Raw genomic sequence first — 27,034 nt, forward strand, 5'->3', positions numbered from 1 at the left:
AACCTGGAAAGCAATCAAATCGAATCTAGTCTAGCAAATGGACAATACTTTTGTAAAAGAACTTTTCCAATTAAAGGGACTTCAAGTCAATTAAGGAGAAGAGCCTGGCAGAAGAGAAGAAGCAAAAATTTGACAAAAAAAACGCGTAATTAGGTACAGCAGTTGAAATCCAATGATATTACCCCTTTGGGGTAAAATCAGTTACGGCATCGCCAACTACGTGCGGCACGTGCGCTTTCCGCCTTAATCCAACCTTTTCCGAGGGCAATGTCTCACCTTTTTCACTTGATTGTTGGTTGTTTTTGCAATTTTTATTCCTCTTCTTAACACCCCCTTTCATCTATGCTGGAAGAAAGGGCCGATCGAGGTGCTCCTAACTCGGCACAATGTACGTATACTGCTCGAGTCACCGGCCTGGCTCAGCACTACTGGGAACTGCAAACAGCGACAGTGGCAGCATCTTACTAGCCCCAACTACCGTATTTGCAGACATTTCTCCTGATTGTAGGTATTTGTTCTGATTGTTTGCAGATATTTTTTCTGATGGCTTGCAAGTATTTTTCTAATTGCTTGCAGGCAGAGAAGTGTCGTGGTGTATGATCAGCCATTTGTATTGATGTGATGAATTGGTATGGAATGGTATGAATTGATACGGTGAATGGAGCTGATGTACGGGTCGGGCTCTTCGCGGATATCACCGTTTAACGAACACGAAATAATTGAATGAGCTAGACAGTTATTAAACCAAGGAAGCATGTTTCAATATATAGCATTGGTATTGGTGATTCTAGTGGTTGTGTCCAAGAGTCTTTCGGGAGTGTTACCCCGGTTTTTTTTGGTTCCACCGTATGACTGGAAAGAAAAGATCACCAAGGTGATCAATTATCCAAAACCAATTTATCTTTCAGTTGGTCATAAAAAATCCAGTTATCGTCGTAGACTTATATTAAGTAGCTTACAGCCTTCGTTTTATACTAACTATGTGAATAATAAGATCAAGATTAATCAATTGGATGCAAAGAATGAGAGTTTTGTACCAAGTATGAATAATCGAGGAATCGATGATCCAAACCGTAAGAAGATCTTTGGGTTTTTCCATCCTTATGCTAATAACGGTGGTGGTGGTGAAAGGGTTTTATGGCAAGCGGTTAAATCTACTTTATTGCAAAGTTCAAATAACATAGTGGTGATTTATACTACCAATCAAGTTGAACCATTATCTATTTTGAAGAAAGTGGAAGATAAATTCGAAATTAAGAATCTTGATTCATCCAAAATTGTTTTCATTTACTTAACCCGTTTTTCAAATTTAATTGATGGTAACTACTGGAAACATTTCACTTTAATCGGTCAACTTTTAGGTTCGGCCTTATTGGCTTTGGAAGCTTTATATCATTTGAGTCCCGATGTTTGGATAGATACAATTGGCTTACCAGGTAGTTACTTACCAGTGAACTACATTTTGAAATGCCCAATCCTTGCTTATGTTCACTATCCAATTATTCAACCAGATATGTTTAATAAATTAAAATTTAAATCTTTCCAAAATTTAATAACTGGGTTCAAATTTAATTCTTCAAACTTCAAGCATGGTTTCAAGTTCATCTACTGGTCTCTCATTTATTACCTCTATATCTACCTTGGGTCTTTGGTTGATATCACTTTAGCTAATGGTTCTTGGACCCATGCTCATTTACAGAATATCTGGTGTCTCAATCCACATGAGTCCATTCAAATATTGTATCCTCCTTGTGGTACTGAATCATTAACAAGTACTTCAGAAGTTGCAAGGCAAAATAAATTCATTTATATTGCTCAGTTCAGACCTGAAAAACGTCATGATTTGATCCTAGCTGAATTTAAAAAATTCCTTCAAGCTTCCACCAAATCTAACATTCCAATCAATAAAACTCCCTCTCTCATCTTCCTTGGCTCTTGCCGTACTGAAGACGATACCTCCACCCTTGAGAGTTTGAAAAAAGAAGTGGCCGAGTTAAACTTATCCGATTACGTGGAGTTTGTCGTGGATTGCTCGTACGATACCATTTTGGAATTGTTATCGTCAGTTAAGTTTGGCTTAAACGCAATGTGGAATGAACATTTTGGTATAGGTGTTGTCGAGTACCTTAGTCGTGGGGTCATACCCGTAGTACACGCATCGGCAGGCCCTCTCTTGGACATTGTTCTCAACGACCAAGTATCCTCCTCCTGGTACAATGACTTGGGTTTTTTCTTTAAGAGTGCTTCTGACCCCGACTTTGATCCTTCCTTGAATTCAGATGATCCCAACTCCTTAAAGTTCAAATTCAACGATAAGATCATTGAATATCCTTCGTTATCCCAACTACTCTCCACCTTCTACATCGAAAACCCAGACCTCATACTGGAATCCAACTTACAGCTCATGAGATCCAAAGGCTCCAAATTGATGGTAGAAAGATTTTCAAATAAAGTATTTTCATCAAACTGGATGGAGTACATGGACAATCTAGCTGTTTTGGAAAAACAGCACAGAGAACTCAGAGGCGATGTCGAGAAAGTCCACTAACCAATGTCTTATATATGTAGTATTTAGTCCTATTCTTTCATTTTAACTTATTAAATTGTAATTTAGCAGCCTATATTGGAAGCGTGTGCAGACCAGGTGTTTTTCCTTCAACAGCCAAAAACAAAAAAAAAAAAAAAACAATCACTGATCTCTCACTAATTTTACTGAAGGTCAACAGTCTGCGTGTTAACTTTGACACTGAAAACTTGAACAAACTGGAATCGATAAATTATCAATCGATAACACCAAAACTTCACTTCAATTAAGCTCCGCGACATCTTGTGAGTACTTGTACACCTGTTGTTGTATCAGTTCCGTTCTTTCGTTTTACATAAAGAGGGTAATTGATAAAATTTCAACGAAAAACATTGACGTCCACCGAAATTTCAATATTTTGGATACTTATATAAATAAACAAAAAGCATAATATTGGGTAAAGTTTATCAGGAATTATTATTGAAATAAAGCCATTGAAGTATTGATTGAGATTTGAAGATAATGAAGTTAGACGTTACTAAACAGTTTTCTACCCGCTCAGATAGAGTTAAAGGTATAGATTTCCATCCTTCAGAACCATGGATTTTAACTACTTTATATAATGGTAAGATTGAAATTTGGTCATATGCAACAAACACTTTAGTCAAATCCATTCAAGTGACAGAATTACCTGTTCGTACTGGTAAATTTATTGCTCGTAAGAATTGGATTGTTGTTGGATCTGATGATTTCCATATCAGAGTTTATAATTATAATACTGGGGAAAAAGTTACTCAGTTCGAAGCTCATCCAGATTATATAAGAAGTATATCGGTCCATCCTTCCAAGCCTTATGTTTTAACTTCTTCTGATGATTTAACTATTAAATTATGGAATTGGAATAATAATTGGAAATTAGAACAAACTTTTGAAGGTCACCAACATTACGTTATGAGTGTTAATTTCAATCCAAAAGATCCAAACACATTTGCTTCAGCTTGTTTGGATAGAACTATTAAAATTTGGTCTTTAGGCTCTTCAGTTCCAAATTTCACTTTATTAGCTCACGAATCAAAGGGAGTCAATTTTGTTGATTATTATCCTCAAGCTGATAAACCTTACTTGATTACTAGTTCTGATGATAAGACTATTAAAATTTGGGATTACCAAACTAAATCTTGTGTTGCAACTTTAGAAGGTCATTTATCCAATGTCTCTTTTGCTATTTTCCACCCTGAATTACCGTTAATTGTTTCTGGTTCAGAAGATGGGACCGTCAGATTCTGGAATTCAAATACTTTCAAATTAGAAAAATCTATTAACTATAGTTTAGAAAGAGTTTGGTGTGTTGGTATCTTGCAAAAATCTAACTTGGTCGCTGTGGGTTGTGATTCAGGTTATGTCATTATCAAATTAGGTAATGAAGAACCTTTATTCTCCATGGACTCAAATAATAAATTAATAACCGCTAAAAATTCTGAAGTTTTCCAATCAATCATTAAACCAAATTCAACTGAAGGCTTGAAAGACGGTGATTCATTACATTTACAACAAAGAGAATTGGGATCTATCGAAATATTCCCTCAATCATTGGCCCATTCTCCAAATGGTAGATATGCTGCTGTTTGTGGTGATGGAGAATATATTATTTATACCGCTTTGGCTTGGAGATCGAAAACCTATGGTAAAGCTTTGGATTTCGCTTGGAATACTCACGATTTTACAAATGCTACTACTTTTGCCATCAGAGAATCTAAATTATCTGTCAAAGTTTTCAAGAACTTCCAAGAACATGTCACTGTTGAATTAGTCTATGAAGCTGATAAAATCTTCCCTGGTAATTTATTATCTGTTAAATCAGCTGGATGTTTATCATTTTACGATTGGGAATCCGGTAAATTGGTCAGAAGAGTTGATATTGACGAAGAAATTCAAGATGTTGTTTGGTCTGATAATGGTGAATTGTTAGCAATTGTCACTACTTCAGGAGTTGGTGAAAATTCTGGTACTGGCTCAAAGAATGATGAAACCTACTTTTTAAGCTACGACCAAAACTTGTATGAAGAAGCTTTGAATGAAGGTTCTCTTGACCCTGAAGAAGGTGCTGAAAATGCGTTTGACGTGTTATATACCTTACCAACTTCTGAATCCATCTTATTTGGTAAATTCATTGGCGATGTCTTTATTTATACCACTAGCTCGACCAACAGACTAAATTATTTCGTTGGTGGTGAAGTTATTAACTTAGGTCATTTCGATCATAAATACTATATTGTTGGTTATAAGGCACAAGAAGGTAAATTATATTTGATTGACAAATCTTTCAATGTTGTTTCCTGGTATATAAACTCAGAAGTTTTAGAATTACAGACATTAGTCATGCGTGGTGATTTGGAACAATTTGCTACTAAAAATATTATCGACGAAGAAACTCTGGAAGAATTACCAGATTTATCAAGCATTTCTAGAGAAGATTTATCCGAAGAATACACAAGTTTATTATCTGGTTTTAGTAAAACTGAATTAAATCAATTATCCAGATTTTTTGAAAAACTTGGTTATTTGAGCTTATCTTATTCTTTATCACAAGATTTTGATTCAAAATTCCAAATTTCCTTATCAACTAATAATTTGAAACAAGCTTATGAATTGTTATCTGATAATCAAAAAGAAAACCCTTCAACTGCTTTAGCAAATTCAGGTAAGTGGAAAAAATTAGGTGATTTAGCCTTGGCTAAATTCCAAATCAAATTAGCTCAAGATTGTTTTTGGTTAGCTAATGACCATGCATCTTTATTATTATTATTATCATCCACAAATAATCAAAAAGAATTAACCCGTTTGGCCGAATCAGCTGAAGCTATGGGTAAATATAATATCGCATTACAATCTTGGTGGTTGACTGGTAATAAAGATAAGTGTTTAGACTTGTTAATAAAAAGTGAAAGATATACTGAAGCTGCTTTCTTGGGAACCAATTATTCTAGTGATCCAGCTAAAGTAGCTCATGCTGTCAAACTATGGAAAAAACAATTGAACGACAAAGAAAGAAGTAAGGTGAGTGAACGTTTAATTGAAGATTTCAGCTCTTTGAATATTAATGGATCTTCTGCTGCTCCTGGTGAAAGCTTAATCGATCTTGAAGAACCAAAAATTAATGGAAATGGTGAGCTAGCATCTGAAGAAGCTGCTGAAGAAGCTGCTGAAGAAGCTGCTGAAGAAGCTGCTGAAGAAATTGCTGAAGAAGTGGATGCTCCGCTTGCTGACTCCCCAGCTGCTGATGCTCCAGCTGCTGATGCTGAATAATCATGAACATTCTATGACCCTTTTTGAATAGACTCATACAAAAAATAAAAAAATTTATTATATGTTATCGTTTTTGCTTCTCTTCTTTTGTCTTTAACTTTTATTCACTGTTGTTTTTATTATTATTCATTTGTACTTTTTAACATTATAAAGTAATTCTAGTTTGCCACGTTCAAAGTGAAAGGCTCAAAAATATAAATTTAAAATTATTATTAGTATGTAAAATGAATCATTCATTAAAGTTATATATAATCGTAAACTCGTAATAATAATATTACATAATATCTATAATTTTGATCTGAATTTTTCCGGTATGAAAACATCAACCTTATCAGCTACTTGATGTTTTTTATTTCGGCAAATAAAAAATAACTCTTGATTTCCAATGGTGTTTGGCCTATAGTCATCATAGTGCCATTTCACAACAACATTGAAAACCTTTTTCAATTTTAATTCCAAAAATCTTAATTCTGGATCGTTCAAGTCAACTTTAGCGATCCTTAAAACCAAGTCACCTCCTTTCTTCAATAAAGAGCATGCCAATAGTAGCGACGCGTCTGCCAAATCAAGCAGAGATTTTAAAGGATCTTGCAAAACATTATTCAACCCCGGGTTATTTCCAGTTCGAATATAAGGCCTAGTGCTAGTATTATTGAAAAAGCCACCATTTTGATAAAATGGAGCACAAAGATCTGACAATATCAAATCTGGTTGATAATCTTGAGGTTTGAGGGATGCAAGAATCTTAAGCTCATGGGGAGCCCGATTAGCCAACCTAGTTTTGGCCAACGTGGAGGGTGCTTCATCCAATTGGTCCATGTAGGCTTGATCGATTTCCTTATCAATATAAGAAGTTTCATGGTCGTCTTGGAGTTGCAAGCGAGGTTTAGACGCGTCTTGCAATCTTCTTAGTGCAACCTCTTTAAAATGGTGATGTATATTGCTATGAGTGCTTTGGGAGTATATGTTACCTTGGATAGTTGATACCTTCAGGGGAGGCGTTCCAAATAATATATCAAACCCTGCAATATGGCATTCCTTACTAAATTCTTCTTCAGTGGTTTCATGTACTTGGAGTAGTTTATCTTTAGCATAAGACGACCAATTTCCGGGCATATAGCCAAGATCAAGCACAGTACGAACACCTTTATGGAAAATCCCAAACTCTCGATCGGTATAGTATAATTTAGCGTGTGAACTCAAGTTGGTTCGATTGATCTTTTCTTGTCTAGTTAGTTTTATGGGATTATCTGGGCTCTTCTTATTTGTATTTTCGTTCTCCAATGCTCCCCCACTGGCATATCTAAATTGTTTGACAAGAAACAGTCTGGCAGGAGGCCTAAGTTTAATTGGCCGGAGGAAGCTAGTCAACATTCTTGGAAAATCCATTCCGTTAGCTATATAGTACTTAATTGATAAGCTTGATATCAGTCCGACATTTTGGGACTCGGGGCCAAAATGTCGCTGGATGTCGGTTCGTAGGGCTGTGCCCTAGCTATATTTTTTTACACGTGACTGGGAGGAAACTTCGCATTTTTTCCTTTTTTTTTTTTCTTCCTCGTTTTTTTTTTTTTCTTTTTTTTTTTTTTTTTCAACTGAGCGATGCTCAAACTTTGGTGAGGGAAAAATTTAAAAGTAATTTTCAAAAAATTGTTACTATTGAACTCTTTTAAAAAGACTTTATCCTCGTCGAATCAGTTTATTTTACCAAATACTTTTTTGGGAGACGAATTTAAGTAAAGATGTCTAAAATCACTGCTGCTCACGTTCGTGAAAACGTTCAAAAATTGTTGGAATTCTCCAACGAAACCAAAAAGAGAAACTTTTTGGAAACCGTTGAATTACAAGTTGGTTTAAAGAATTACGATCCTCAAAGAGATAAGCGTTTCTCTGGTACCTTGAAATTACCTCAAGTTCCAAGACCAAACATGACCATCTGTATTTTTGGTGATGCTTTCGATGTTGACAGAGCTAAATCTGTTGGTGTTGATGCTATGTCTGTTGATGACTTGAAAAAATTAAACAAGAACAAAAAATTAATTAAAAAATTAGCTAAGAAATACAATGCTTTCATTGCTTCTGAAGTTTTAATTAAACAAGTTCCAAGATTATTAGGTCCTCAATTATCTAAAGCTGGTAAATTCCCAACTCCAGTTTCTCACAATGATGATTTATACTCTAAAGTCACTGATGTTAAATCCACCATTAAATTCCAATTGAAAAAAGTTTTATGTTTAGCCGTTGCTGTTGGTCACGTTGAAATGGAACAAGATGTCATTGTTAACCAAATCATGATGGCTGCTAACTTCTTGGTTTCTTTATTGAAAAAGAACTGGCAAAACGTTGGTTCCTTAGTTATTAAATCAACTATGGGTCCATCTTTCAGAATCTATTAAGCGTGATTAGATATGTCTAATTTTAGATGATCTTTTCTAAAATATATGTATAGGTAATCGTTTAATATAATTTTGTCATAATTTTTGTTTTACAATTGTAGTTTTAAGTCATTATTCATTAAGTTGTCGGGAAAGTAAAAGCATTTTAAACGAATTATAAATAATCAATGATAAAAATACACTATTTATACAGCCAGAGATGGAAAATAAATTAGAAATTAGATAAGAGTAGGATGCAAGAGAAATTATAATGAGATATTAGCAAATTAAATATTGAAGAAGTGAATAGTAGGGTGAGCTACTTAAGCAAGGCAGAAGTGAAATTAAGAGCTAGCATTAGATGGTTGAACTTGTGATTGTTCCTCGATGACATCATCATCATCGTCGTCATCATCGTCATCATCATCGTCATCATCATCGTCATCATCATCATCATCATCATCATCATCATCATCATCATCGACGACAGCTTCTTCATTGTCAGTTTTTTTATCTTCATCATTTTCATCATCTTCATCTTCGATTTCAGGATAACCACCGAGTTTAAGAACAATTTTATTAACAATTTCATTCCAATCCATCATACCACCCATACCAATATCACCGTAGCTACCAACAACTTTTTCAACTGGTTTTAATATTTCAATCCAAGGCATTTCTTCAGAAATCAATCTTAATTGACGTTTAGTAGTGATTGCATTATAAGAATAACTAACCATTGCAGGGGCTAATAAAATTGGATAAGAAGTATTCCAAGCTCTAATCACATTGGTTAATAAGTTATCACATAAACCTAAAGAGATTTTAGATAAAGTATTAGCCGTTAAAGGACAAACAATTAATATATCAGCCCAACGACGTAATTCAATATGAAGAACAGGATCAGATCTGGTTTTCCAAGTAGTCCATTCATCGGAATCTCTCCAAACTCTAATTTTTTTAGTGTTTTCTAAATGATTTAAAACTTCATGAGAAATAAAGTTTTCACTTGCTTTAGTTAAAATTAATTGAATTGAAATTTTATTTGGAGTATAAATTTCAATCAATTTATTAATAATTAATTTTATTTTACCAGTTGATAAAGCACCACAAACACCTAATAAGATGTGAACTTTACCATCATCTTGAGGTAAACGAGGATCAATGTTTGAATTTTGTTCACCATTTTGTAAAGAATGTTGTTGAGGAATTGATTTATTTATTTGATTTGAATTTTGAATATTTGTTTGACTTGCCAAACGTTCTAAAGATTCAGTGGCTGAAGGTTTTTGAGCAGTCGAATTAGTCAGATATTCTGATCCGGTTGCAGAACCTGAATCACTTCTTGATCTATTTAAATTCTTCTGTGGCTTTAAAGTTTCATTAACGAAAAAATGGGCATGAACGGAAGGTTGTTTATGATGACTAGCTTCTGAAGGAGGACGCAAAGCATAATTTAAACTATTGGTTGATTCGTTTGTTGAACCAATTGAAGGAGAAGCAATTGGACTTATATTATTATTAGAAATTTGATTATTTGATTCCAAATTTTTCGGAATAGAAAAATTAATAACATTATTAGGTTCATTTGTCGAGTCTAAATTAGAATGTGATTGAGACGCCTTCTCATTCAATAAAGCACCACCAGCAGGTACAACGTTACGATTACTTTGATTAATTGGTTGTTGAGTTTGGAGATTAGGAACCAGAACAGAAGCCTGACCATTGACAGGAGGTCTTTGGTTCAAATTAAGATGGGATACATTATTAGTTGAATGAGCATTATTCAATATTGGAGGAGGAGAAGGGCATCGTAAATTAGAAATAGCCATTACCGATGGAGGGATATCCGACGGAGTTGAATCAGGCAGCATGGCCGGACTTGGACTAGGACTAGGAGACTCTTTTCGAGAAGGAACACTAGTAGATTCTGAACCCATGGTTTTAAGTGGCAATCAATAATCAAAAAGGTTAGTCAGCGACAATAAATCAGCTAGAAAAGCAAGAAGGAACAAAAAAATGAAAGAAATCAACCACTCTTACCAGCAGTTATCAGGATAATCTGATTGTGTGGGTGCACAGTCAAAAGTAAGGAATCCACCGAGCAGTTGATTGAACTTAAAGGAATGAGTTGAATGGATATAATAACGTATTATATTCAATTATTTAAGCGGGAAATCAACTGATTAATCGATTAGTTAAAGTTTTTTTCTCTCATTTTTCCCACTCAAATCTTTTTTCCATGGGAAGAACAAGGTCGTGTGTTGCCATGTCTTCACCAATTTTTTGCTTTTGGTGTCTGGGTGTAGCACCAAAGACCATCAGCTTATTGCAGCCTGGTGGAGCCTGGTGGAGCATATCGGAGCATATTGGAGCCTGGTGAAGCTTGGTGAAGCTTGGTGAAGGCCCACAGCTTAAGCCCGAAGATTTCTTGTGTATTACTGTGTCCAGATGAACCGTAGTGACTAGCTATACGAAGATGTTATTGGCAAGACAATAATTTAGTTAACAACTGGACAAGATTCGAATAACTAGAACCCCCTCTAAAGTACATAAACACGTTACAGGTTATAGATACGTTACAGATTATAAAACCAGTTATAATTGCGTTACAAACTGAAGCTAAAGCTTCGAAAAGATGAAAGAGGCAAGGAAAACAAACACAATGTTCAAAAGGAACAAACCCATTTGATTTCAACGGTGACATTAATTCCTTGTTCTTTAATTTCATTTTTGTTCATTTCCAACGTTGCTCGAGCATCTTTAGCCAGCAACTTAGATTCACATCGGCTAATGTCTATGTTTCACTAAGAATGTAACGTCACAACATGAACGTTGTGCAACAAAAGGGAAAAGAATACAAAGCAAAACCAAATGACAAACTAATTACTGCAAAAGATGTTTTTCTTCATCAAATGCACATCAACCAAAATCATGTAAGAGAAACGGATGATAATCAGGTAATTGAGGTGAAAGAGTTCATTAGTTCTCTTGCCTTTTCATCATCGGTTAGTTTATCATCTTTGATTGACATCTCTTCAATTTCTTCCAACACTTTTGTTTCATGTCTTTTCTTAGACCGGCGTTTTTCGTTGGGTGAAGTTTCTGGTGCTTGTATTGGCATTGGAATTGGAACGGGAACGGGAACGGGTGGTGTAGGTGGTAAGCTAGTAGGGAGCGAATTTGGTGGACCGCTAGTGGGGATTGAATTTGGAATGGATGGAGGAAATGGAGTGTAGTCGCCATGTGGGGGAGGAGCAGGAGGATGCATAGGAGCAGGAGGAGGATAATGATATTGGAGAAAATTAGGGTGATTTGGATAAGGATAAAAAATATTATACATTGGGTGGAAAGGAACAAAAGAGTTTGAAGGAGACGAAGTATTCTCATAAGAAGAATTGGATGAATATATTTTATTTTGAATCAGGTTTCTTTCAAAAGCCAAATTACTTATAATTGAAGATTTACTTGAAGGATGATTTGAATTTTCTTGACTTGAATTCGAAGAATGTCTAGAAAATGGAGGTGGCGGTGGGGGTACTGGAGGTGGAAGAGGAGCAGAAGAATGGTGTTTATTAATTGGATTCAATTGTTGTAAAATATAATTATTAAATTCTGGGAATTTATCAAATCTAACTGTTAAGGAGCGGCCTTCAAATTCAATATCATTGAAATATTTAATAATTTTTTCCAGAGATGATTGGTTTGCAGTGGTAACAATTGCAAAACCCCTACTTAAACCTCTTGTAGAAATAGAATCATCATTTGGTTTTGGAGGTAAAGAATTATTTGCATCTTTCGAATTTGAATAGTTTGATAAGAATTGATAATTATTTAAACGATTTAAACTGTTTAAACTTAAATTTGAAGATGGTTGCATTGGAATTTCCACTCTTAATATTTCAATATTATTATTTGGTTCGAAAATTTTCAGTTTATTTATAAGAAAATTTCTTAATGAAGTCCAAGTTGAATTAAAAGGTATATTACCAATAAATAATCTACATGGATTAACTTTTATTGGATTTTTTTCGTCGTCTTCCACAATTATGAAATTTTCGTCGGACTTTTGTTGATTACCAACCAAATTCATTAGAAATGGAGGCAACGATTTTGAATTTGAATCAGATGATTTTCTAGATCCATAATTTAGTGATGTATTAGTTGAATAGTCGTCATAATTATATTGATAGGGGAAATTGGGGAAATACGGATTATAAAAAGGATTCAATGATAACAGACTTGTCAGAGAAGACTCAGAAGATATAACTGAATCATTGGGAGAGTTAATGGAATTTTTCCTAAAATCATTCAATAGTCTAACTTCTAAAAATTTCCCTAACCATTCGTACCCATTCAAGATTTCAATCATTTTAACAATATAATTATAATTGAAGAATTCAATTATAATTTGATATGATGTAAATTTCAATATTTCAAATTCAATTTTTTCTTCAAAATTAGTCTCTATTATTGATTCTATTAATTTTAGAAATTCCAGTTTTTCGATACAATTGGGTAAATTTTCAATCTTAATTAAATACGTTATTTCATTATTAAATTTGGGTGAAATCGATGCTGGATAAAATGGATTGGCATTCTTATTAAATTTTTTCTCTCCTATCGAATTATTCAAATCATCCATGGTCATATTCTTTTACTAAAATATCTTAATTTAATTAGTTTGAAAAGAAAATTTGATTTCATTTAAACGAAATCAACTTTCCTCGAATTAAGGCAATAAACTTTAAAATATACAATACTTTGAAAACAATAGTAAACCATCCTCTACACTCCTTATTCGTTTAAGCTTTAAAAAAAAATTTTTTTTTTTTGGCTACAATTTAATTGTGGATATAGATAAGATAAGCAGCTGAAAATTTATATCCATTTCTTTTTCGGTGATTCTTTTCGGTATTTCTACTAGATATTAATTTTGGGTCTGTTGAAGTGCATCGACATATGCCAGAGCAGTCACACCATTTGGCGCCCAGTCACATGTATCTGTAGTTAAAAGCAGTTGTTATGCTAACCGTGAATGAGGGAATTAGATAAACCCTGGCAGGGGGTCTCGACCCCAGGCCGGTGCACCAGGAGGACCAATTGGTGTTGCAGCATGTTTTAGTAGCGTTAGGTGGTTGTAGGTAGCAGGTGCCGGCTAACGTTTGAGGCGGTTGTACGGCACGAACCGTTGATTAGTTGAATAATTGAGTTGAACCGTTTAACTGTTGAATAGAATAGACAAGTAGTCGAACAGTTGAATAGGTAAGTATTTTAATGGTACAGTACACTGTTAAGATGGTTTTTCCGGGCTAAGTGAAGGGCACTCTGGCTGATTGCCAGAGAGAGTAGATGAGATGAATACCTGTTCTAGGGCAGTGTGACTAGCATATTGATAATACTGAAAATACTATACTTATAGAATATTGATAGATAATTCATAGAATATTGATAATACCGATAATACCGACTAAGTACAGTCAGTACACCCAGAGCTTATGGTCCCTATAATTAATTGCAATTGCAACAACAAGCGTGTGCTACTGCAATGCTTGAGACACTGTCTTGATGAATGGACACTGGTCTAGAAACGTTCTTTCTTGCTTAAGGTGTGACTTGGTCAGTTGCAAGTGATGTATTTTGCTGGTATTGATAACTTTATAATCCTTCATTAATGAATTAGCTGAAGTATTCGAAGTATGTGAATTGAAGTATGTGAAGTATTTGGTTGTAATTTTAGTGGTTGCAAAGGTTTTTGTGCAGTGCTGCGGTATAAATTTGCAACTTCACAAACAACTTATCTCGATTGATAACCATACCAAGATGGAAAAGGAAGAGTCCCGCAAGGGAGTCACTGTATACTGTGTTATTTTATCTATTAGTGGGTTCTTCTTAGGATGGGATGTTGGCACTGCTGGTTATTTAATTAACGAAAGATTTCAGCAAGTGTACCGAGCCAATACCCTAATGATGGGTCTTGTTATTCTGAGTTTTAACCTTGGTTGTTTGATTGGATGCATTGGGGTTTGTCAAGTTTGTACCTGGGCAATTGGATATAATGGGACTTTTCGAGTTGGCAGTTTAATCTATATAATCGGAAGTGTGATTCAATTGGTGATTTTCATTATTTCTGGGAATCAATATATATTTATTTTGGGAAGATTAAGTTGTGGAATATGCTGTGGGATGTTATGTTTATTGGGACCCATTTACATGAGCCATTTAATTATTGACTCCGCTAAAAAAGGGTACTATTTATCGTTTTGTCAAATTGTGGTTTGCCTATCGATATTAGCTGGGAATATCGCTAATTATACCACTTACCCAGTAATTTACGGGATTCAAATCGGCATGGCTGTTATCATCAATGGGTTATTATTTTTTGTACCTGAATCCCCCCAATATTATTTGCAACATAAAAAATATTTTGCAATTAAACAAATTTTCACCAAATTAACTAATGACGAAAATAAAGCGATGGAATTTATCAAACAGGAGAGTATGAAGAAACTAGTTGATAAATTTGAAATGGGCCGCATGTGGAAATGCTGTTTAATTATGATTTTCCAACAATTGACGGGAATCAATTATTTTTTCTATTTTGGTGGAATTATATCCCAATCTTTTCTACAAACTCCATCACGGATCCCGATGATTATCATGAGTGTGATCAACTTGATTGGATCGGTTGTGGGCACCCGGTTGATTTCCAAGTATAATCCAATCACAATTTTAAAGTTGAGTTCCATGGTGATGATTATGCTTTTAATTAGTTATCTGATTTTGGGTGAGTTTATAGAAACTCATCCAGTTATTGGAATTTCCCTATTAATAACCAGTTGTTTATACATTTTTTTATTTGCCATTAGTTGGGGTCCGTGCAGTGGAGTACTAAATAACGAAATTAGTCAAGATAATCAACGAATTATGGGATTATCCATTGGAACTAATTGGTTTACTAATTTTTTAATTGGAACTATAAGTCCAACATTAATTGAAAAATTATCTTTTAATTACGGAATAATTTTTGCAATATTTATATCAATACTGATTTTTTTCATAAGAAAAATCTCTTAAACTTACCCTTGTTAAGTTACCCAACAAGTTTGATTATAAACACCAAAAAAAAACAAAAGGACAAATAAAAAGACTAAACCCTGTTAATGCAACTTTAGTCTAGTATATATTACTAACCCAAAGAGTTTCAAGAATCAAAAGAGTCAAAAGAACCAAAATAATAGTTTAAAAAGAAAATCTCGGTGTATGGAGGCACTCTAACCCTATTGACAACTGCCCTTTGACCGTTTACACAACAGAATGATGATATTTGGCCAAATGTCTCCCATTGAAGTACAAAAATGAATAATGTTCAACAAAAGTGAAATGTACCCAGGCCAAAAAATTACCTATTTCTCAATTTACAAATTAACAATACCAAACGCAAGGAATTATCAACGTCTTTCCATTCTTTCCACTCCTTCAGAGATTTGTTTGTTTTTTGGTTTATTTTGGTTTTTCGGTTTTTTTTTGGTGATTTTTTTTTTGTCTTTTGTATTTGAATATTCGGTTTAGTTTTTGTTTATTTTTTGGTTTTTTAGTACTTTACGTAGTCTTCTTTATGTAATTGTTATGTACTTGTTATGTAGTTCAACTTGTTTTATTATGTACTTGTCTTTTTCTTTTTCTGTAAATTTTTTTTTTTTGTCTTTTTTGTTTTTTAAAACTTGTTGTTAGTGCTCTTTTCCCATTGACTAGTGCTCTTTTCCAATTTCTGTTCTTGTTTCTTTCTATATAAATAATCATTAAATTCACAAGTTATTCTAGTTTTACCTTTAGAGTGTTTGTTTTTACCCCGATATATGAGTAAATAAGAACCTTCATTCAATTACAAAGGAAACAAACGGGTATATACTCTGGTACTGTATGTGCTTCGTTTAGAAGAGTGAAATAAATTGATCAAAAGTTGATTATTAGATTGAAATACGTCAAAAGTTGATTGAATTAGTCAAATAATTAAATCAAATCAAATTGTGTTTGAGTGCATTGACTAATTGAGTAATTGCATTAAATTGTGCATTGAGTGAAGTGAGTAATTGAGTAATTGAGTAATTGACTAGTGCATTGAAGAGTCTTGAATATTGAATTGAGTGAGTGATTGAGTGATTGAGGATGGCCAAAAAAAGGTTGAATGCTTCCATTAAAAGAAGTAGAACTAGATCAGGATGTTTAACGTGTAGGGATAGACATGTTAAATGTGATGAACAACAACCAGTTTGTAAGAATTGTATTAAACTGAAAAGAAAATGTTATAGAGGAATTCGATTGAATTTCACTCAATATACTATTTATAATCCATCCCAAGAAGTTAATAATAATTTAAAGCAATATCAACAATATCAAAATTTTAAATTATTAGATCAATCAATAACAATTGCATCATTATATGAAAATGGTAAAAAATTATATGAACCATATTTATATTTACATAATAAAGAAGATTTAAAAGAATCGGATTTACAATATCAACAAGATATATGTTGTTCAATATCTAATGTTAATAAAGAAAATGAATACGAAGATATAATAACAACAATGCCATCATCAACCATTCCAACAGCACCAGCACCAGTACCAATACCAGCTAGTGCAACAAATTTAATTGATGAATGGATACCAAATAATAATTTAGGAGAAAATTTTGATAATACTTCGATATTAGAAAATTTTGATATAACTAATTATTTATTACAAGAATCGAATTTAACCATTAATAATTTAAATGCAAATCAACAACCAATAATATTGAATGAACCGATTAATAAATATAATATTGACATTAATAAATTTATTAATTTAATTCAATATCAAAAATATTATTGGTTATTAGATTTATTTAATGAATTATTTATTTGGAAATCGATTATACCTTCATATTGTCTCAAATTAACTGAAATTGATAATCAAAATGAAGAATATAAATTATTAATTAATTGTTTATTAAATTGTTCAATTAATGATATATCATTAACCACTTTAAAACCATTGTTAAATCAACAATTAAATCAATGGAATCAAATTAAAAATTATGAAATTAATCAAGCAAATTATAAAAAATTTGAAAGATTATTAATAAGTATTGTTTTTTTATTTTTAAATATACTTATTACAATACAAAAAAATAAAAATTTTGAATTGAATTATGATGGGAAAATAATTCTTAATAATCAATCAAAATTTTTCAATCAAATTATAAAAAAATATGAATTTGATTATGTTTTCAAATCAATCATAACCATAAGTTCTATTCATTCAATTATTATTTTGAAATTTTTCATAAATAAAGAAATGAAATTAAAATTTGATAAAGATATAAATGAGGATGACAACGATGATATAAATTATAATGATGAAAATCCAACATTAAATTCTTTTATTAAACTAAATGATTTTGAAATTTCAAATTTAAATTCAAATTTTATAAAATTTGAATTTGATTCAAATAATTTCCCCCAAAATGATTCTCCCAATAAACTGGAATCTTTTAAATTAAGACAATTTATTTGGTTAACCATAAAATTAGATTATATTGATAAATTCCCAATTTATTCCTCATTATTTAATATTAATCTTAATTTATTAAATGATTTTAAAAATATTATTGATTTTACCTCATTTAATAATAACGATGATAATTTTAATATCCTATTACCAAATGATCAAGGTATTTTAATTAATTTATTAAATCTATATTGTAATAAATTAATTAATTCAAATGATTCAATTCATTGTAATGATAAAATTAATAATATTTTTAAAATTATTGAAAATTCAAAAATGGAATTAGATATTAAAGATCATTGGTTAACTACTTTCAATTGGTTACTAGATTAAATAGCCTAATATATATTTTGCAACTTCTACCCCGTCCAACCTCCGTACATATAGTAAGCAAATCAAAACACCCACCCACCAAGGGGTAAAACCGTTTTATTTAACCGAAACAATAAAATTAACCGTTTGAGTTTCTTCTGTTGAAATGCGACATTTTTAGTGCATCGGTTGCGGTAACAAAGTATGGAAGGTTTTTTAGATCGTGCGTAAGTACGATTACAGTATAAGCAGTGGTGTAGTAAGGCGGGTGGTAGTGTAGAAGGTAGTAGAGTAGGGATGTAGTAGAGTAGCTAGCAGCTAGTATTGTAGTGGGGGGTGGAATTCCGGCCTTTGTCCAATATAGTCAGATCTACGATATCGGCTGCTTCATCAAGTACCGTTTCTTAATCCAGCACCTGAAATGAGCCCAACCTTAGCCTCCTAACTACAAGCCAGCTCTACCCCTTTCTCCATTAATGTTAGCAGGTCTGGTGACCTTCAACGGTTAGCCAGCGGGCTCAAGGTACTTCTTCTTTTATTGAAACGAAATCAGTGATACGTTTACGATGGCTGCACCGCAATGCCTTATTGCATTTCATAAATCGTCTACTTTGCAATTTGTCTACTTGCAATTTGTCTACTTGCAATTTATCTACTTTGTAAAATTATGTATCTGTATCTGTTTTGTAGTATGCTTTTTGGAATGGTGTAATTATTTGCTACTTTTGACAAAATATCAACAAAATCTCATCAAAAAACAAAATCAACAATACATCGAAACATCAACAATACAGCTGAACAACCGGTTGTTTCACCTGTATGATGTATGTTCCACCAGCAACAGTAACCATCACAGCCATACAATTGTAACATGTACTGCTAATTCCATAACCTAATTATCACATTAACGAGTGAGCACATTCTACTATGCCCAATACCCAAATGCCCAATAACCCAAATGCCCAATAACCCAAATGCCCAATAANACCCAAATGCCCAATAACCCAAATGCCCAATAACCCAAATGCCCAATAAACTATGTCTGATATCGCCTAAACCTAATAACGCCTAACGAACTACCTAATATCACCTAACTAAGCTATAAACTATAAGCCTACTCAAACGGTCATCACCCTGACTACTAACAAATAGCCTCATCAGAATGTCCGGCGGGCACCACTCATACACAACTTACACAACTGACACAACTGACACAACTCACAACTGACACAACTTACACTATCAAATTGACTTGGTATAAGTATATTTAATTATGTATAGCAGTCCCGGGTGTGTGCATGGCACGACTAAAGACTTCAATAAGTCGCACTTTTGTATTTATGGTTAGCGCACGCGAACTACAACTTAGTAGTTGCAATCCCAAACAGTGTAGATATATATTACTTGTTTTCATTCACTTCTCTTCTGCACTTAACGAAAGAACTTATCTTTAATATAATCTTTTATATAATCTTTTATCTTTACTATATATTGAATATTGTTAATTATTCAAAACTATAAAGTAATTAGTGAAATCACATACTTGACAAATACGAAACTGTCACTGAGTATTAAAGTCAAAAGGAACTGGCTTCTCACTAACAAATATATTCTACGCGTACTTACCAATAATAGGTGGAGGATGTACGGAGGTACACCTCGCTAGGGCTCCGGCGCGTGGGAGCATCTGTTACCCGCCCGGCGATCCGCACGACGCAATGAAAATTTTTTCTCCTTAAATACCATTACAAGTTTTGATCTCTTCGTTTAACCCTAATCAATTGAATCATTATAAAATGTCTCAAGGAACTTTATTTGCTACTGGCCACTCTCGTGGTATTTTACCAAGAGCTTTAGTTAAACACTTCAAATTGGATGTTAAAATCTCCGATCAAGAAGATCCAGTTTATAAAAAAAACTTCCCATTAGCTAAAGTTCCAGCTTTTGTTGGTCCAAAAGGTTTCAAATTAAATGAAATCATTGCTGTTACCATTTACTGTATGTATAATTGAATAACTGAATCAACATTTGAAGTGATGAGAAATTTTTTCATTATTATACAGTTATCCCTGTCTTAATAAATTATGTCGAGAAATTATAATCTGAAAATTATCTTGTTGATGAAGATTATTGTTTTAATTGATTTCATTACTAACAATTCTTTTTTAGTATTAAACTTGGCTAATGATGAAAAATTATTAGGTAAAAACGCTCAAGAATACGCTCAAATCTTGAAATGGTTATCTCTTGCTAACTCTGAACTTTTACCTTCTCTTGCTAGTGCTTTCAAACCATTGATTGGTGCTTCTCCTTACAACAAAAAACAAGTTGACGATAACACTGCTTATGCCAACAAGGTTGCCAACATTTTTGAAGAAAGATTAGCCAGCTACACTTACTTGGTTGGTGAAAGATTATCTTTAGCTGATTTACTCGCTACTACTTCTTTCCTCAGAGGTTACGACCACTTATACGGTGCTCAATGGAGAAAACAATACCCAAACATCACTAGATGGTTCAAAACTATCATTAAAACTCCAATCTTAAGTGAATTCATTGGTGATTATAAATTCAGAGAAAAACCAGTTGAATACACTCCTCCAAAGAAGGAAAAGAAACAACAACCAAAAGCTGAAAAAGCTGAAAAAGCTCCAAAACCAGCTGCTGCCGCTCCTGCTGAACCAGCTCAAGCTCCAAAACCAAAACACCCATTGAGTTTATTACCTCCAGCTAAAACTTCAATTGATGAATGGAAGAGAACTTACTCTAATGAAGAAACTAGAGAAGTTGCCATTCCTTTCTTCTGGGAAAAAATTTACAACCCTGAAGATTACTCCTTATGGAAGGTTGACTATAAATATAACGACGAATTAACCTTGACCTTTATGTCTAACAACTTGGTTGGTGGTTTCTTTGCTAGATTATCTGCCTCCACCAAATTCATGTTTGGTTCCATGGTTGTTTTCGGTGAAAACAACAACAACGGTATCACCGGTTTCTTCTTAATCAGAGGTCAAGATCATGTTCCTGCCTTTGATGTTGCTCCAGATTGGGAATCTTATGATTTCAAAAAATTGGACGCTAAGAACGATGAAGATGTTAAGTTCATCAACAACATGTTGGCCTGGGATGAACCAGTTGTCGTCAACGGTGAAAAGAAAGAAATCGCCGACGGTAAAGTCTTCAAATAATCTATATAGTTGTCTGTACTTAATTATATTCTTTATTTTATTATCAGTAGAAAAACCGTACCTTCTCCCTAAATTTTGGTGTACGGGTGTGCACGTGCCGACGATTTGGAAAACTGAAAAAAACCGAAAAAAAAGACACCTAACGTTGGCACGACAAAACAATTGAAATAGAAACTTGTGAGTTGAAACAGGTATTGACATTATTGACTAGAGTATCAGGATGGCAAATCTTTCATACACTAAGAATCAGTTGGTTCGTCAGATACGAAGAAAACCATTGACCATTCTTGGTCCGATCACTTTAATTTTGATTATTTATCTCTTTTTTTTTTCATCATCATCATCAAGTAGAATATCAAAGGGGAATTCGAAAGGTAAATCGAAATATAGTTATACCAAAAAGAATGGATGGTTTTCCAAGAATAAAGATTCATTGATTTTACAAAACTTACCAAAGAATCATATAAGTCATTATGATTTAAATAAATTAACTGTTACCCCCGATGCATTAGTAAATAAAGAAGAAGTTTTAATTTTAACACCAATGTCCAAATTTGTACCAGAATATTGGGCTAATTTGAACAAATTAAGTTATGATCATAATTTAATAACTTTAGGATTTATTTTACCAAGAACAAAAGAAGGGGATCATGCATTGAAATCATTAGAAAGTGCCATAAAGAAAACCCAATCAAATCAAGGAAAATTTAAAAAAATTACTATATTAAGACAGGATTCTAATTCATTAGAATCTCAATTAGAGAAAGATCGTCATGCTTTGAAAGTTCAGAAAGAAAGAAGATCAATGATGGCATTAGCTAGAAATTCATTAGTATTTAGTACTATGTCTCCAGCAACTTCTTGGGTATTATGGTTAGATGCCGATATTATTGAAAGTCCCCAAACTTTATTACAGGACTTAATGGCTCATGATAAACCAGTCATTAGTGCCAACGTTTATCAAAGATATGTTGATGATAAAACAAAACAAGAATCAATTAGACCTTATGATTTCAATAATTGGGTGGAATCAGAAGAAGGTTTGAAGATTGCAGCTGGTTTAAAAGACGATGAAATCGTTGTTGAAGGTTATGCTGAAATGGCTACTTATAGACCTTTAATGGCTCATTACTATGATGCTAATGGTGATGTGAGCACTGAAATGGCCTTAGATGGTGTTGGTGGTGGTGCTGTCTTAGTTAAGGCTGATGTTCACAGAGATGGTGCAATGTTCCCATCTTTCCCATTCTACCATTTAATTGAAACCGAAGGTTTTGCAAAAATGGCTAAAAGATTAGGTTACGATGTCTTCGGATTACCTAACTACTTGGTCTACCACTTTAACGAGTAAGATAGAAAAGAACCTTCGGTAACTCCCAGAGTGCCCACCCCATAAACAGTTCTCTTACATATAGTTTAAAGATTAAATTGATAATCTGAATATAATTAAATTTTTCATAGCTTATTGTAATTACTATATCGGGCGAGCCGCAAGAAGGAATTAAAAAAAAAAAAAAAAAAAAAAAAAAAAAAAAAAAAAAAAAATCGAAGGATGAGCTCCATCTCTTCACACACAAAAAAAAAAAATTATCATTAATTGATTTTGTAGGGTTTTACCTTCTTTTCTCCTTACCTTGAATACATATATATATCTGATTATATATAAGAGAGAACGTATTGTTAGTGATAATAAGAAGTTTCTGTGAAGGTCCGTTTAAGTTTCAAGTTATATATATTATATTAGACAAATTTTATCCATTTCCAAAATGCAACTTTCCTGGAAAGACATTCCAAGTGTCCCTAGTTCTAATGATATGTTGGATATCATTCTTAATAGAACTCAAAGAAAGACCCCAACTGTTATTAGACCCGGGTTTAAAATCACTCGTATTAGGGCATTTTACATGAGAAAAGTTAAATTTACTGCTGATGGATTTGCTGAAAAATTGAATGATCTTATAACCGGATTCCCAAATATTAATGACGTTCATCCATTTCATAGAGATTTAATGGATACTTTATATGAAAAAAATCATTATAAAGTTTCATTAGCTGCAGTTTCCAGAGCCAAAACATTAATTGAACAAGTTTCTAGAGATTATGTTAGATTATTAAAGTTTGGTCAATCATTATATCAATGTAAACAATTGAAAAGAGCTGCTTTAGGTAGAATGGCTACTATTACCAAGAAATTAAAGGATCCATTTACATATTTAGAACAAGTTAGACAACATTTAGGTCGTTTACCAAGTATTGATCCAAATACCAGAACTTTGTTAATTTGTGGTTATCCTAATGTTGGTAAGTCTTCATTTTTAAAATGTATTACTAAAGCAGATGTTGAAGTTCAACCATATGCTTTCACCACTAAATCTTTATACGTTGGTCATTTTGATTATAAATATTTAAGATTTCAAGCAATTGATACTCCAGGTATTTTAGATAGACCAACTGAAGAAATGAATAATATTGAAATGCAATCTATTTATGCTATTGCTCATTTAAGATCATGTGTTTTATATTTCATGGATTTATCAGAACAGTGTGGATTTTCAATTGAAGCTCAAGTTAAATTATTCCATTCAATTAAACCCTTATTTGCCAATAAAAGTGTTATGGTTGTTATGAATAAAACTGATATTGTTAAAGCTGAAGATTTATCAGAAGAACAACAAGAATTATTGAAGACTTTAACTACTGTTCCAGGAGTTGAAATCATGCATGCTTCTTGTCATGAAGAAGAAAATGTTATGCAAGTTCGTAATCAAGCTTGTGAAAAATTATTAACTGCTAGAATTGAACAAAAATTAAAGGGAACTGCTCGTGTTAATAATGTTTTGAATAAAATTCATGTTGCTAGACCTCAAGCAAGAGATGACTTAGATAGAAGTGCTTTTATTCCTGAATCAGTTAAACAAACCAAAAAATATGATCCAGAAGATCCAAACCGTAGAATTTTGGCCAGAGATATTGAAGCAGAAAATGGTGGTGCTGGTGTTTATAATATTAATTTGAAAGACAAATATTTATTAGAAGATGAAGATTGGAAAAATGATATTATGCCAGAAGTTTTGGATGGTAAGAATGTTTATGATTTCTTAGATCCAGATATTGCTGCCAAATTACAAGCTTTGGAAGAAGAAGAAGAAAAATTAGATGCTGAAGGTTTTTATGATTCTGATAGTGATATTGAAGATGATGAAACTCTTGATATTAAAGATAAAGCTCAATGGATCAGAAATAAACAAAAAATGATGATTAATGAAGGTAGACTTAGAAAACATCTTAAAAACAGAGCAGTTATGCCTAGAGATCAAGTTAAAAAAGATTTCAATGAAATGGAAAAACATATGTATAATATTGGTCATGATACAACTAAATTGAAAAATCGTCTTGGCAAAAATATAACAATCGATAATTCAAAAGAATTATCTGGTGTTGATATCTTGAAAAGAAATCAAGGTATCAAAGCTTCCAAAATTTCTAAAAAATCTGCTCCTCTTAATCAATCCGATCGTCTTAATGATGGTTTGAACGACGGTAAATTAAGATCTAAAGCCGATAGATTATTAAAAGTCCAAAGAAGAGAAAGAAATAGACAAGCCAGACAAGGTGAAGCTGATCGTCATTCTACTGCTGCATTACCAAAACATCTTTTCTCTGGTAAGCGTGGTATTGGTTCTGCTGACCGTCGTTAATCTATTCCCTTTGTTTTTCTCTCTTTGTTTCTAGCATTCAAGTTAATAGTTTTTGTTTATATACACATTTGTACTGTCTATTCCTGTAGCCCTACATCTTATCTATCTTGTGACAATACAATAAGCATTCTCCATGCTCATCCCCCATTGGTCTATCTCTAATCCACAGTTTGGCTAACAAAACAAAAAAAAAACAGACCAAAAAAAACAATAAAAAAAAAAAAAAAAATTATCAAAGGTGTGCGATTAGATAAGGATTTGAGATTTTACTCCATAGTTTGATAAGTTCCTACTGTGATTTTTGACTTGGCCTAATCGGTGGACCAATCTCCACTGGCTACTTGCCTGCCAGTGTTATCACCAGTGTGCCAGTGTTCTGTAGAGTGTATTGTAGAGTGTTTTGTATAGCGTATTGTTGAGCTATTGTAGGCTTATCTTTATGACTCTTCCTCTGCCTGTCTTTCTCTCTTTTTTTTTTTGTTTTTTTAGTTGCCTGAGTCCTTTTTTTTGCTCCATTTATAATCCCGCTCTTTTCAGCTTAAGCTTCTTTCATATTTGAATCTACAGTTGAGAATATATCTGGACATACAAAGTGTGGTATTGGTCTAAGTAAGTTTTTTATCTTTATCTTGAACTTTTCAGCTTATCTTTAAGGATGAATATAGATTCAAGTCGCGGTGAAAATCAAATTAATCAGCTTGATAGTCATTATTCATTAATGAATCCCGGAGAATTACAACTTCCTCATCAACCTCGTCATTTGATTAATAACGGGGATCAGGGGAACTATAGTAACCAAAATAAGCTTATGAATGGGTTTACCAGTGGGGGAGAAACAAATCTTCCACCCAATACTGGACCTCCAGGTACGGTTAGTGTTTCTAATGGGAGTGGGAACTCCAATAACTCCAATAAGAACTTGAGTCACGTTCCTTGTAAGTTTTACAGACAAGGAGCTTGTCAAGCTGGGACGTCATGTCCTTTCAGCCATAACTTGGAAGGAACTTTGGCCGCTGATAAACTTCCTTGTAAGTATTTTCAAAAGGGCAATTGTAAATTTGGTTTAAAATGTGCTTTGGCCCATTTTTTACCCGATGGTACTAGGGTCAATTCTAAAAATTTAATGATGAATAATAGAAATAATAATAACAATAACAATAACTTATTCAATAATCATTCTTATACCCATAATCATTCTCATGCTCCAATTTCGGCTTCTCATAGTCGTAATACAAGCCTTGGTCAAAATAATATTTTTGATCTACGTCGGTCTTCTTCTTCCAATTATGGTAATAATCAATTCTTGAATACTAAATCTTCTCAGCCAATTGATATTGGTAATGATCTGTTTTCGTATTCTAATTCGTTGAATAGTAATAATGGGAGTTTATTAAATGGTTCAAATGGTGCTTTGTCTCCAACAAATAATCATAGCGTCGCTAATAATAATCATATTGCTAACTTTATGAATATTGGTAATTCTTCATTTCAAAATCATTTATCAAATGATTTTAATAATCGGAAACCTTTTTTCTCAAATAACTCTTCCATTACTAATTCTTATACGAATTCTAATGGTCAAAGATCTAACTCAACAAATACTTCTCCAATCACTTTAACAAACTCTTCTCCTCAATCTATGAATCTCTATAATCCAAATTTAACCTCCTCTTCCTCTTATAAAAATTTCCAATCATTCTCCTCTAAGATCCCTCCCTCTTTATCTTCTCCTTCCTACTATTATTCTCACCATACAAATAATGATCTGGCAATCATTGACGACGAAGATGATATCGGTAATGATATGAATAATGAAAATGGCTTTTTCGAAGAAGACTTTGTGCCCGGTTCTTTGGGCGATTTGATTTTGACCCCACAAGAATTACAAAGAAGAGACTCGAGATCTCAATCAGGTACCCTATTAATAAGACCAAATTTGAACTCCTTTAATTCTTCAGACTCAACAGTGGCCAACAATAATTATCACAACCATACAACTAATGGTGGCAAATCAGATGGTCTGGATGATGTCGACAAGCCAAAGGATGTTACTGACCAAGCTAAACAAAC

At 33.0% G+C, this 27,034-nt stretch overlaps 12 protein-coding genes across 12 annotated transcripts; 9 read left to right on the forward strand and 3 right to left on the reverse strand.

Moving 5' to 3' along the window:
- The first annotated feature begins 698 nt into the window (after positions 1-698).
- Positions 699-2,578, forward strand: ALG11 (alpha-1,2-mannosyltransferase). The gene has a single exon (XM_020220671.1). The coding sequence runs from the start codon at positions 755-757 to the stop codon at positions 2,546-2,548; it is 1,794 nt and encodes a 597-aa protein (XP_020079505.1). The 5' UTR covers positions 699-754; the 3' UTR covers positions 2,549-2,578.
- Positions 2,579-3,046: 468 nt separating this feature from the next.
- On the forward strand, positions 3,047-5,830 carry SEC27 (coatomer subunit beta'; the record flags this gene model as incomplete). Its single annotated transcript, XM_020223415.1, has 1 exon — positions 3,047-5,830. One exon carries the CDS (start codon positions 3,047-3,049, stop codon positions 5,828-5,830), a length of 2,784 nt encoding a protein of 927 aa, XP_020079506.1.
- Positions 5,831-6,059: 229 nt separating this feature from the next.
- On the reverse strand, positions 6,060-7,364 carry HYPBUDRAFT_155335 (uncharacterized protein; the record flags this gene model as incomplete). The annotated part of the gene is made up of 4 exons (XM_020222106.1): positions 6,060-6,089; positions 6,170-7,087; positions 7,268-7,294; positions 7,347-7,364. The coding sequence occupies 4 exons, from the start codon at positions 7,362-7,364 to the stop codon at positions 6,060-6,062; spliced, it is 993 nt and encodes a 330-aa protein (XP_020079507.1).
- Positions 7,365-7,572: 208 nt separating this feature from the next.
- On the forward strand, positions 7,573-8,226 carry RPL10A (60S ribosomal protein uL1; the record flags this gene model as incomplete). Its single annotated transcript, XM_020222107.1, has 1 exon — positions 7,573-8,226. The coding sequence occupies one exon, from the start codon at positions 7,573-7,575 to the stop codon at positions 8,224-8,226; it is 654 nt and encodes a 217-aa protein (XP_020079508.1).
- Positions 8,227-8,588: 362 nt separating this feature from the next.
- On the reverse strand, positions 8,589-10,073 carry HYPBUDRAFT_90406 (phosphopantothenoylcysteine decarboxylase complex subunit; the record flags this gene model as incomplete). Its single annotated transcript, XM_020223863.1, has 1 exon — positions 8,589-10,073. A coding segment is annotated over one exon (1,485 nt), but the record flags the coding sequence as incomplete, so codon positions are not given.
- A 1,088-nt stretch (positions 10,074-11,161) lies between these two features.
- Positions 11,162-12,856, reverse strand: HYPBUDRAFT_4314 (uncharacterized protein; the record flags this gene model as incomplete). Its single annotated transcript, XM_020223416.1, has 1 exon — positions 11,162-12,856. One exon carries the CDS (start codon positions 12,854-12,856, stop codon positions 11,162-11,164), a length of 1,695 nt encoding a protein of 564 aa, XP_020079510.1.
- A 1,172-nt stretch (positions 12,857-14,028) lies between these two features.
- HYPBUDRAFT_4315 (MFS general substrate transporter) lies at positions 14,029-15,282 on the forward strand (the record flags this gene model as incomplete). Its single annotated transcript, XM_020223417.1, has 1 exon — positions 14,029-15,282. The coding sequence occupies one exon, from the start codon at positions 14,029-14,031 to the stop codon at positions 15,280-15,282; it is 1,254 nt and encodes a 417-aa protein (XP_020079511.1).
- Positions 15,283-16,374: 1,092 nt separating this feature from the next.
- AHR1 (Zn(II)2Cys6 transcription factor AHR1) lies at positions 16,375-18,096 on the forward strand (the record flags this gene model as incomplete). Its single annotated transcript, XM_020223418.1, has 1 exon — positions 16,375-18,096. The coding sequence occupies one exon, from the start codon at positions 16,375-16,377 to the stop codon at positions 18,094-18,096; it is 1,722 nt and encodes a 573-aa protein (XP_020079512.1).
- A 1,770-nt stretch (positions 18,097-19,866) lies between these two features.
- CAM1 (translation elongation factor EF1B gamma) lies at positions 19,867-21,305 on the forward strand. The gene is made up of 2 exons (XM_020223983.1): positions 19,867-20,073; positions 20,245-21,305. The coding sequence occupies exons 1-2, from the start codon at positions 19,872-19,874 to the stop codon at positions 21,264-21,266; spliced, it is 1,224 nt and encodes a 407-aa protein (XP_020079513.1). The 5' UTR covers positions 19,867-19,871; the 3' UTR covers positions 21,267-21,305.
- A 181-nt stretch (positions 21,306-21,486) lies between these two features.
- MNN9 (mannosyltransferase complex subunit) lies at positions 21,487-22,705 on the forward strand (the record flags this gene model as incomplete). Its single annotated transcript, XM_020222471.1, has 2 exons — positions 21,487-21,613; positions 21,641-22,705. The coding sequence occupies 2 exons, from the start codon at positions 21,487-21,489 to the stop codon at positions 22,615-22,617; spliced, it is 1,104 nt and encodes a 367-aa protein (XP_020079514.1). The 3' UTR covers positions 22,618-22,705.
- A 327-nt stretch (positions 22,706-23,032) lies between these two features.
- NOG1 (putative GTPase) lies at positions 23,033-24,964 on the forward strand (the record flags this gene model as incomplete). The annotated part of the gene is made up of 1 exon (XM_020218248.1): positions 23,033-24,964. The coding sequence occupies one exon, from the start codon at positions 23,033-23,035 to the stop codon at positions 24,962-24,964; it is 1,932 nt and encodes a 643-aa protein (XP_020079515.1).
- Positions 24,965-25,850: 886 nt separating this feature from the next.
- On the forward strand, positions 25,851-26,060 carry HYPBUDRAFT_96218 (uncharacterized protein; the record flags this gene model as incomplete). The annotated part of the gene is made up of 1 exon (XM_020223967.1): positions 25,851-26,060. A coding segment is annotated over one exon (210 nt), but the record flags the coding sequence as incomplete, so codon positions are not given.
- Between the last annotated feature and the right edge of the window lie 974 nt (positions 26,061-27,034).

Source organism: Hyphopichia burtonii, assembly GCF_001661395.1.
Source record: "Hyphopichia burtonii NRRL Y-1933 unplaced genomic scaffold HYPBUscaffold_1, whole genome shotgun sequence".
Classification (NCBI taxonomy): Eukaryota; Fungi; Ascomycota; class Pichiomycetes; order Serinales; family Debaryomycetaceae; genus Hyphopichia; species Hyphopichia burtonii.

What these genes read in the sequence shown, in the direction of transcription:
- ALG11 (XM_020220671.1), top strand. Translation starts at nt 755, where the DNA reads ATGTTTCAATATATAGCATTGGTATTGGTGATTCTAGTGGTTGTGTCC.
- CAM1 (XM_020223983.1), top strand. Translation starts at nt 19,872, where the DNA reads ATGTCTCAAGGAACTTTATTTGCTACTGGCCACTCTCGTGGTATTTTA. An exon ending in CATTGCTGTTACCATTTACT is followed by an intron (nt 20,074 to 20,244) that starts GTATGTATAATT and finishes ATTCTTTTTTAG; the next exon opens with TATTAAACTTGGCTAATGAT.